Source organism: Talpa occidentalis, unplaced genomic scaffold, assembly GCF_014898055.3.
Source record: "Talpa occidentalis isolate TD23 unplaced genomic scaffold, MPIMG_talOcc4v2.1 talOcc4.12, whole genome shotgun sequence".
Lineage (NCBI taxonomy): Eukaryota > Metazoa > Chordata > Mammalia > Eulipotyphla > Talpidae > Talpa > Talpa occidentalis.
In genome coordinates, this window is record NW_023601212.1 from 46,128,469 (window position 1) to 46,138,861 (window position 10,393).

General features: G+C 43.1%; 1 protein-coding gene across 4 annotated transcripts in view; it reads left to right on the top strand.

Annotated features, from left to right (window-relative positions):
• Positions 1-10,038, top strand: part of NWD1 (NACHT and WD repeat domain containing 1) — a 76,073-nt gene extending 66,035 nt beyond the window's left edge. For all 4 annotated transcript variants that reach the window (XM_037506102.2, XM_037506103.2, XM_037506101.2 and 1 more), the window contains 4 exons: positions 541-817; positions 3,905-4,455; positions 6,393-6,498; positions 7,846-10,038. In XM_037506102.2, coding sequence (XP_037361999.1) covers positions 541-817; positions 3,905-4,455; positions 6,393-6,498; positions 7,846-8,147 — 1,236 coding nt within the window. In that variant the 3' untranslated portion in view covers positions 8,148-10,038. The remainder of the gene's footprint in view (positions 1-540; positions 818-3,904; positions 4,456-6,392; positions 6,499-7,845) is intronic.
• The last annotated feature ends 355 nt before the right edge of the window (positions 10,039-10,393 follow it).

Genomic DNA, 10,393 nt, shown 5'->3' on the forward strand with positions numbered 1-10,393 from the left:
GAATACTTTTGGCTTTTGCAAAACACCCTCCTCCAAAGACCTGGAGGAACCCTCCTTGAGGTTCCCTAAAACACACTTTAAGAACTGCTGTGGGCCTCCCCTGTTGGCGCAGCGGTTGAGTGCTGGCCTGCAAAGCTGCCTGCAGCCTCTGCAGCGCCAGTTCAATCCCCGGCCACTGGCGAGGTTCCCACATGGCGCAACAGACCTTTCCTGCCGCGCCCACTGCTCTGCTCAGCAGTGTACTTCGGTCCTTCTGCCTATTCTGTTCCCCACTCTGGCTCTGGTGAATTCTCTCACCCTCCTGCACTTCTGACTGTACCCAGTGCTTGTATAAATAAATAAATAAATCTTTAAAAAAAAAAAAAAAAAAAGAACTGCTGTGGTAGTATATCAGTGAGATGTGGGGAAGCTTGAGGGGGTGGGGAGGTTGGAAGACCCTTGAGCCACAGCTTAAGAAGCCACTGTAGGTGGACAAATGGCCCAAAGCATGTTTCCAAGCTACATCAACATGAACCCTGCCACTCTGCTTTCCATCCTCAGGTGTGGAGTCTGTCAGAGCAGGGAACCCTGCTGGCCATCCTCGAAGGTGTTGGGGCACCTGTGAACTTGCTGGTCCAGGGTGGGACCCTGGTTGCCTCTGCTTCCCAGCAGTCGTCATCTTTGAAGGTCTGGGACCTCACCTATGCTCAGCAGTCTGGAGCCTCTACCCCATTTCTGGACCGCACTGGCCTCACTGCTGTGTCTCATAATGGAAACTATGTGTACTTCCCCAAAATTGGAGACAGAAACAAAGTTACCATTTGGGACTTGATGGAAGGTTTGTAAGATATAAGCACGGTCTTTTTTAAAAAAAAGATTTATTTTATTTATGCAAGAACTGGGGTACAGGCCAGAGCGCCGGAGGGTGCAAGAATTCACCAGAGAGAGTGGAGAGCAGAACAGGCAAATGGACTGAAAACACTGCTGAGGGGAGCAGCGGGCGAGACAGGAGAGATCTGCCTCTCCATGTGGGTATCTCCCTGGCCAGCCAGGAATTGAACCCGCGCTGCAGATGCTGTGGACAGCTTCACAGCGCTGTGCTTAACCCACTGCACCACCGGGGAGGCCCTATAAGCATGGTCTTTTGTGAGGGTAAGAATTGAAACCCATCTTGGCTTATTCAGGCTGTTGTAACAAAAGACGATAGCTGGGGTAGCTTAACAACAGGTAACGATTTCTCATGGTTCTGGGGATTGGAGGTCCAAGATCAAGGCACTGGACGATGGGTGTCTGGTGAGGGCCACTCAGTTATTTGCAGCCTTTTCATTATCTCCTCAAATGGCAAAGAACTGAGAGGAAGCTAGTTTTCTAGTGTATCTTTCTTTGGGGACAGTAATTCAATCACAGGGACCCTACCCTCATGACCAAATCCCAAAGGCCCTCACCTAGTACCATCACCTTGGGAGTTAGAACTTCAATATATGAATGGGGGGGGCATTCAGCTCATAACACCCCAATAATTCCAACCCAGTTGGAAATAACAAATAGAAACAGGACTTAATTTTATCAATTTCCAGCACAATCTGGACAATCTTGTTATCATTGTCTGATTTAATCCAGTATTCCTACAAGCAAAATCTGAGACAGGGATATTTGCAAGTGTGGCTTGTTGAGGTGAGTTGCTAGGAGAGACCTGAAGAGGGGTGTGGGGGAAGCAGACGGGTTGGGGAGGACTGTTAAGCTGCCCCAGCTATGGTCTTTTGTTACAACAGCCTGAATAAGCCAAGATGGGTTTCAATTCCTACCCTCACAAAAGACCATGCTTATAGGCCCTCCCTGGTGGTACAGCAGGTTGAGTGCAGCGCTGTGAAGCTGTCTGAAGCCTCTGCAGCATGGGTTCAATTTCCAACTGGCCAGGGAGATACCCACCAAAGAGGTAGCTTCAATCTGATCCTGAAGGGAGCCCTAGATATGAATTTCATCTCAGAGGATCCCCTCATGAAGCAGGGGCACTAGCCTTTTGTATTACCTGGTCAGACATGCATTTGTTCTGGTACTATCCTTGGCAACATTTCCCGATGGAAGACACTCTTCACCCAAGGGCAGTGGGCAGCCATGTGTGGGGGTGAATGGCCAGCAATGGGGATCTGGGCACATCACTGATAATATCTATTGCAATCCTCACTGAAATAATGAAGGTATTGAATTCCTTATTAATGATCAAACAGTGAGAAGGAAAATTCACTCTCAAGTTTGTGGATACACTGAGTTGGCCAATATTTGTTAGATGCCAGCTGCATCTGGACTCTTGGGGTTGACAGAGAGCAAGCCAGACATTTGTGGTGGGGCAGGAGATAGGAGTTGCAAACTACAGTCTTTAGGCCCAAACCAGACATAGCCATTTGCTAACATATTGTCTGTCATGTCTAGTGGGCAGTTTCACCACTGTTTACTAGTACTTTTGCTGCATAAATAATTGCTCTAAGATAAATGAACTAAGTAGTTGACAGCTTGATTTCATTTCTCCACTGACAAAAGAATAGAGAAACCAATTCTTAGCAAACTGATGTGCTATCATGTTCTAATATAGTAGCATTCTATCTGGCTTCACACTCTCAACCTTCACACTTAGAATAAGGTCACCAAAAAAAAAATTTTTAATGTGTCATACTGTGAACAAATGAAAGACTCAGGACAGGTGCTAAGGTAAAATCCACAAAAGAAAATTAGTTCTTTGTGCAGTATTGCCAGGAATCTACACACTTCTGGAAAAGTAGGGGAAATTTGTGTGTGGAAGGAAGGCTCCCTCTCCCTGCTTTTGGTTCCTTTGGCCCAATAACAAATTGATATGAGATAGTTAGCCAGAGAAAAGACAAATTTAATTTCATGAGCAAGGAGGTCCTTAGTATGAAACCTGGTGAATGATTAAAACAGCCAGATTGTATAACTTTTCAACAAAGAGGCAATAAATTTGTGAAGAACGAACAGAACAAAGAAACTCTTGAAAGTTTTGGTTTGGGCAACTAATGTAGTGAGCTAAGCAGAGCTTGTTCATACCAGACATCCTTGTTGTGGCCAATGAGGCATCTCTGCAGTTCTGAATGCAGGGAGGTTCCTTTCACACAGACAGGAGGAGCATCAGAGAAAATGCTTTTAGGAAAAAGGGAGGTTTAGGGTGCTATTCAGTCCACCACTGTTTCTTTGATTCAAAATAATTAATCTGCTGCTACTTTAGCATATCTTGGGGCAGCCCTGATCTGGGACCCAACATAAATGTATTGAGAGGTTTTGTTCTTTTTGCAATATATTTGCATTCAAATATTTCATATTTTCTTATTAATTTTTCATGTTTCATTATATACTTTTGAAATTCCCTCTGCTTTTTTCCCTTTTACACTTGATTTTAGCCAAAAGGCTGAGAAGTGATCTGTTTTTTTCTCTTTTATGGCAGAATTGTTTTATGACCAATTAGTTACTCAGCAAATATATTTGCAGTAAAACTACCTAAAGCCATTGTCTGTGCCTGCTTTGGGGCTATAAAGTCAGGATTAATTGGTTGCAAAGAGAACCTATAGCCTGCAAAGCAAGAATATTTGCTCTCTGGCCCTGTTTAGAACTTTGGAAAAGGAACACTTGGGATGAGGTCTGAAAAGTCACATGTGGCCTCAAGTCACATGGAAAGGCATGGGTGTTTGTCAGAAAGGAGTGGGAAGTCATGGAGAATGGTTAGGCAGGGCAGTGAGATGATTCAATTATCATTTTAAAAGCTTGGAGGTTGGGGGCAAGAGAGGAAGTCTGGAAACTTGTGGATACCAAGTTCAAGATTGTGAATAATGAAAACATGTTTTAAAAATCCTTAAAAATAGGAAACATGGCTAGAGCATTCCTCTGACCCATTCTTGATATGGTCTTCTCTCTGTGACAGGTGAGGAACAAGACGCTCTGGACACCTCCAATGAGGTCAGGTGTTTGGAGGTGGCTGAGCAGGCCAAGCTCCTCTTTACTGGCCTTGTTTCAGGGATCGTCCTGGTGTTCCCTCTGAATTCTAGGCAGGATGTGATGTGCATCCCCCCTCCAGAAGCCCGGAAGGCCGTCAACTGCATGGCGCTGAGCAAGGGTGAAGAACGCCTGGTTATTGCTTATGACAACATTGTCCTGGTGCTGGACATCAGTCCTGGGGACCCCTGTCCAGTCATTGATGGGCCAACTTACACCTTCTATACCCAGCTGCCTGAGACCATATCTAGTGTGTCTGTCCTGGTTGACTACCGAGTGGTTTATGGCATGACCAACGGTGACCTCTTCCTCTATGAGTGTGTGAATTCCAAAGTGTTCCCTCTGGAGGCCCACAGGAGCCGAGTCACCTGCGTGGAGGTTAGCCACAAAGAGCAGCTGGCAGTCAGCGGATCTGAGGAAGCACTACTTTGTCTCTGGAACCTGCAGGAATGCAAGTGGAAATTTGAGATGAGCTACACGGTACGTGGCCCACCACACACCATGCGTGCTGGGGCCTGGTGTCAGAAAAGTGACACAGGCATCCCTCATTAAGTGTACACCATGTCCGTTCACTGCGGTGGGGACTAGGATGAGGCCAGTGATGTTCACCTTGAAAACAGAATTTAAGCAGTGACCCCAAACTTGGCAAGTGAGAGAAATACCATTTTAATGCAATGTTTAAAAAGATCAAAATGAATGCAAAAGATCCAGGAAGAACAAGATACCCCTGTTCAAAGGCAAGATCAAATCCTGTGCTGGCGCAACCTCACTTTCCTCATCTTAATTTGGCATGTGCCATTCTTACACCCAATAATTTGATTGCACAACCTCTGCTGACCCTTCCTAGTGCCGAGGAAGTAGCTGTGGCCAGGGTAGACACCCTCCAATCTCTCAGAGTCACGTTCTCATGGGCGAGACACTGGGCAATGTGAGGGCAGGACTTGTTTGTGTTTTCTCACTGAGGTAGCCCCTGAAAATCCTTAGTATTTGATAAACTGTGAAATAAAAGCAAAGCAGCAAATATATGATGGGTTGTGAAGCAGAAGGCTTTGAAGAAAAATAGGGCAAGGTCAAAGGATGGAGTAGCAAGAGTTGCTACTGAAAAAGGTTGAATAAGTCAGGTGGAACAGCATTTTAGGCAGAAGGAACAGCAGCTGTTGTTTTTTCCAAGTTAATACAAAAATTTCTTATAAAAAACTTGGAGGCCAACATTAAAAGCATAGTTTGTACACATTTTTGGAAGGACACAAAGTGAATACAGCCAAATATATAATAAAACAAAGTTAATGCCAAAAAAGAGGCTAAATAGAATTACACAGATAGTGGTTTTAGAGCTTGATTCTTGGCCTTTCCCATTATCACTCCAAGTGAAAAATAAGAGCTTGGGCTTTTCTTGTGTCCGAAATAGCATGACAAATGTGACAAATCTGAAGAGGGAAACTTGCAACTCCTTTACTTACAAAATGTCTTAGAGTCCACACCTATCATCTTGTAAGAAGCTATTATGATATATAGATAGTTATACATTCCTATTACAGAGTATATAAAGTACACAAATTAATATATCTTCGTATAATTTAATCTTCACAACAAATATTGTTAGGTTGATGTTATTCAGTTTTTCAGATAGGCAATAAAGCTTGTACTTTAGGTTGCAAGAGTGAAAATTGTTAGTTAACATAGGGAGACTATCTTGTAACTAAAAGAAGAGGGAATATGTATAGTTTCATCTCAAAAGGACTTTGCCCCACTTAACTTATTTATTTTTATGAAGTCACTAGAAGCGTAAGCTATAAGTAAACTTTTGTTTAGTTGAGATGGAAAATGTCACCACAGCAGGGAAATAGATCTAGTTTTTTGGTATTTGTTTTTAAGCACACTTAATTTTTTAAATGATTTCAGATTTGCAGAAAAGTTGCAAGATATTAGAGAGCTCCCAAATACCTCTCACCCAGCTGCCCCTAATGTTAACTTCTTATGTAACTAGAGCATGTTTATCAAAACTAAGAAATTAATGTGAGAACAATTATTACCTAGCCTATTGACTTTATGGGATTGTATCCAGTTTTTCGATGAATTCCCTTTTTCTGTTCTAGGATCCATTTCAGTATCCCATGTTGCATTTAGCACATAGCTTTTAATTAAATACAATTATAGTGAGTACTCACATAACCAAGGTCATTTAAGAAATTAAATCCTAGAATTCCAGCCCTCTGATGCAAAATGTCACTAAGTCCTCAATCTAATATCTGCAAAGATGTGTTTTGATCCTAGGATATCACAGAGACCCATCTGCCCAGGTTTAATTCCATCTATCCCCTGTGGGGTGCTTACAAGCCTTGCTTCCTGCAAGATGGCTAGGGGCTGATTTCCAGAGTGTCAGTCCAAAATCAAGATGATGTTGTCTTTTTTGACAGAGTTCTTACTGTAGAGGAGTCCAATGTGCTTGCTTCTCCAAGGATGACAAGTATGTGTTTGCTGGCTTAAAGGATCGTTCTATAATCGTCTGGAGTGTGTTGGATGGTGAGTTGTTTTGCTTTGAGGGAATGATTGAGCCTAGATCCAGAGAAGAAGGGTTTATTCTGGGGTTCTGAGCATTAGGGGGACCCTACTGTGGTCTTCATTGTTGGGTTCCATCCATCTTAGGAGGTGTCTTAAGGCCCATGGGACAGGTCTACCTCCTCTTCTGGACAAACGCTGTGGGTACCCGGAACTCCAGAATATCCTTTCCACTGGTCCTTGAGCCCTCTTTAGGGCCTAAGTGGGCTTCTTCTTCAGATCCATCCTAGTGAGAGTGTACTGTGAGCCCCTATTGTGCCTACAGATGTTCAGAGGTTCTGAGGGTGGCCATAGCCATGGGGTGGTGCACATGGAGTTTAGAAGTATCAGCTGAGTAAAAACTGAGAATCTGAGAGATGGGGTGACTTGCTAAACTCACCTAGTGAGTAAAAGGCACTTTTACTGTGGTTTGAAGGTGGTGTTTCTGGTCCCATACTCACCTTTGTCATCTTCCATAGAAAAGGAACCCCAAAAGAGGGGTAGGGCCCTCCCATAGTTATCTCTGTTTGATGACTGAAGAAATTGAAGTTCAGAGAGGTAAAGGGAAACTTCCAAGGCCACAAAGCATGTGAGTGACTGAATGAACATCAGGTAGTTTCAAATATGTTGTAATTGAATACATTATAATCAAATACATAGTTGTCCACTACATTATAATTAAATACATTGTAATTGAAAACAGTAATCAAATACATTGGAATTGAATATATATTAAAGCTGAAAATATTATAATTAAAAACATGATAAACAAATACATTGTAATCAAACACACAATAGAATACACTGCAATAAGACTACATAATATTATATATCCATATACATAACACATGTAACTACATATACATAATAACCAAATATGTTGTAGCTGAATACATTGTAATCAGATGCATTCTAATCAAATATATTATCACTAATACAGTGTAGCAAAGATGTCTCACAAAAGTCCCAGATGGCTCAGAAGCTGAGATCTGTGAATTGTAGCCTTAAAAGCCCACCCTGGGTCAGTTCACAACCTCTTTTCCTACTCCTCCTCCAATAATAATAATATTTGTCAAATGCATTCTGGACTGAAACTGATACTAAGCACCTGACATGCATAACATCTTCACATTTTCAGGATTTTCCTCTGCAGGTGCAATCTGTTATTGTTCCCATCTTGCAGATGAGAAAAGAGGGACTCTGAGAGGTTGTGTCTGCCTAAACTTGTCAAGGGCATGGGATTTGACCCCATGCAGTCAACTCTCAAACATGTGAGATTTGTTCTCTACTATCCCCATTTCCTCATTTGTACCCTGTTTTCCACCCCCACAGGCACCCTGCTGGCTGTCCAGTTTGTCCATGCAGTGGTGAATAGAATCATCCCAACTTCCAATGGCTTCATTGCCCCCACCAGACATGGCTATCTCATCCGTGAGCGTTTCCAGTGCCCTTCTGCAAGGGTCTCGCAGCAGGACCCTCTCAAGAACTTCAAGAAGGCAGTATGGATGGTCAAATCCAGGCAGAAGGAAGAGCTTGCTGCTGGTACAGAAGCTCTCCAGGACTCAGAATCAGGGAGCATTCAAGAAAATGAATCCAAATCTAACAAACGCTCACAAGTCTGCCTGCTGGTATAGAACCCCCCTGCAGGGGCATGTGGCTTCAGTGAGTTTGCCTCATTTAATCTAACTAAAACAAAAAACATGTATGTGCTGGTTTATATGTGGACCCAAAGCCTCAGATTATGCAGCCCAGACCTTGCTTTTCACCATCTTTCCAGTCTTTGTGCCTTTTAATGGCTCCATTTACAGACCTGCCACCTCCTCCTCTCAGCTAGCAACAAGGCAGCCACCATGCTGCCATCTTCAAGTTCTATAGAAAGAGAGCTCCCCTTTCCCAACAGTGGCATCAGATTCCTGGCCCCAATTCTATTGGCCCCAATTGGCTCATATGCCTATTTCAGAACCAATTACTGTCTCTGGGAGAATTGTTGGCCAGCCTGACCCGGTGTCCTCTGGGCCTGAGGATGCAGTCAACACCACCCAACTATGTGATTGAGCATGGGTGAGGTTGGGTGCTAGTAACCAAGGGGGTGGAGGGATGTGAGACCAACCAAACTACAGATGTGGATCACAGAGTTTTACAGATTATAAAGCATTGAGTACTGTAGTCTGATCCTTATTTCAGTTTGTATTAGGCCTCTGCACCCATTTTAGCAGAGCCTTGCAGAAGTAGCTGTGAGTTACTGATGGTCACTATTCAGAGGTGCAAAAGCTTTGGAGAACTCAGAGGGAAAAATAAGCGCCTGAACCTTCCTGTCCCAATCTTTGTTGGACCACCTCACTCCATCTTTAGTCCAGGAAACATGAATATCTTTCCCACAGCTGTACGCTCAAGTGTCCATAGCAACTTGTGAGTGTCCTCTATGGTTACACCACAGTGAACAGCAAAGAGTAACAGAGATGATGAGAATGTAGGGGACATGTGACCTGAGTGTCTTGAGTGGCATGGGTACCCTGACTCTTGCCAGAACTACCACGGGCAATCCAGTCCATTGTTATGGGAACTTCCTGTGGTTGCAAGCAAAGCCAGAAATCCATTTTATGTAAAATATTTTATGGGAAATATTTCCATTTCTAAATTGAATTTAAAGGCAATTGGCTCAAATTTACATCTATAGCATATTTGACCTGTGTGTCTCTGATTCATGAGCTGACTTCCTGACTAAGCTGGCATTAAAAACAATAAACATATTATAGCTCTTCCACCCCTACTCCTTGTCTCTCAGGATAACAATGCCCTTTTACCTTAAAAACTGGACGGTTTTTGGAAGCAGTTGGAGCCAGCTGCCAGTATCTCTCTGCTGTGCTTTTGGGCCATCTTTGATTCTTGCAAGTCCGACATTCAAATTATTTCCATTCTGCTTAGGTGGATATTTCTTCTTTGCCCATGGCTTTCTAAAAGCCCCAATCGCTTCAAGGGCTTTTGCTATAACGGTAGGAGAGTCCAACCCTTCAAGGTGCTATTCTTTCTCCCCTCCATTGGATTCCAGAATTCAGAAAAAGCAATCTTAGAACAGAGGCTTTTGAGTGGACATGACCCTATTGACTATCTCAGTCATTTCTCAAACCTGGGTTCCAAGGAGGGCTTTGACAGTTCTGTATATGTTAGCATTAAAAAATTCCATTAAAAATATTTTCAACTGTAGCTAAGATGCATGCTCAGGTGCATTCATTGGGCAGCAGGTTTTAAGGTGTTGGAAATAACTAAGGATTCGCCTGCCATTGCCACTTAACTTAGATTTTGAGAGGAGCTCCTGAAAAACTAGCCATTCTTTGCTGCCACTTCTCTATAAATCAGGGGCTTACCCAATGCAGAAATAAAGTGGATGTTGCGACTGAGTAAGATTTCATGTACAATTTTAGAGTTAAAAAGTGCGTTCATCTCCACATCCTCAGTGAGAATCAATTGCTTTGTACGTAAACATTTATGTGAACACAGGAAGGGCATGGTTACTAATAAAATGTTACTCTGATTCATTGCTTAAATTGAGGTCTCCGTAGTGTGTTTTCATTTTAGAAAGCTTAGTGGCTGTGAATGTTTTACAAGCACTGCTTTGAGGAGGAGTGACTTGCATAAAGTCTCCAAGCCAGGGACAGGATGGGAGCATGGTCTTGGCCATCCACACTTGGTTCTCTTCCAGCTAGACAAGACCACATAACACATCTTTCAAACTAGCACCCATTTTAGAGTGAAGGGGGAATGCGTGAAAGCTGACCATAGAACTAAAGTGTGGGGGGAGGTTCGAGAACAAAGTGGCAGAGAGAACACAATGACTAAGGTAGCAGATGGGTGATTATGAGTGATTTGGTGGTGGGCAATA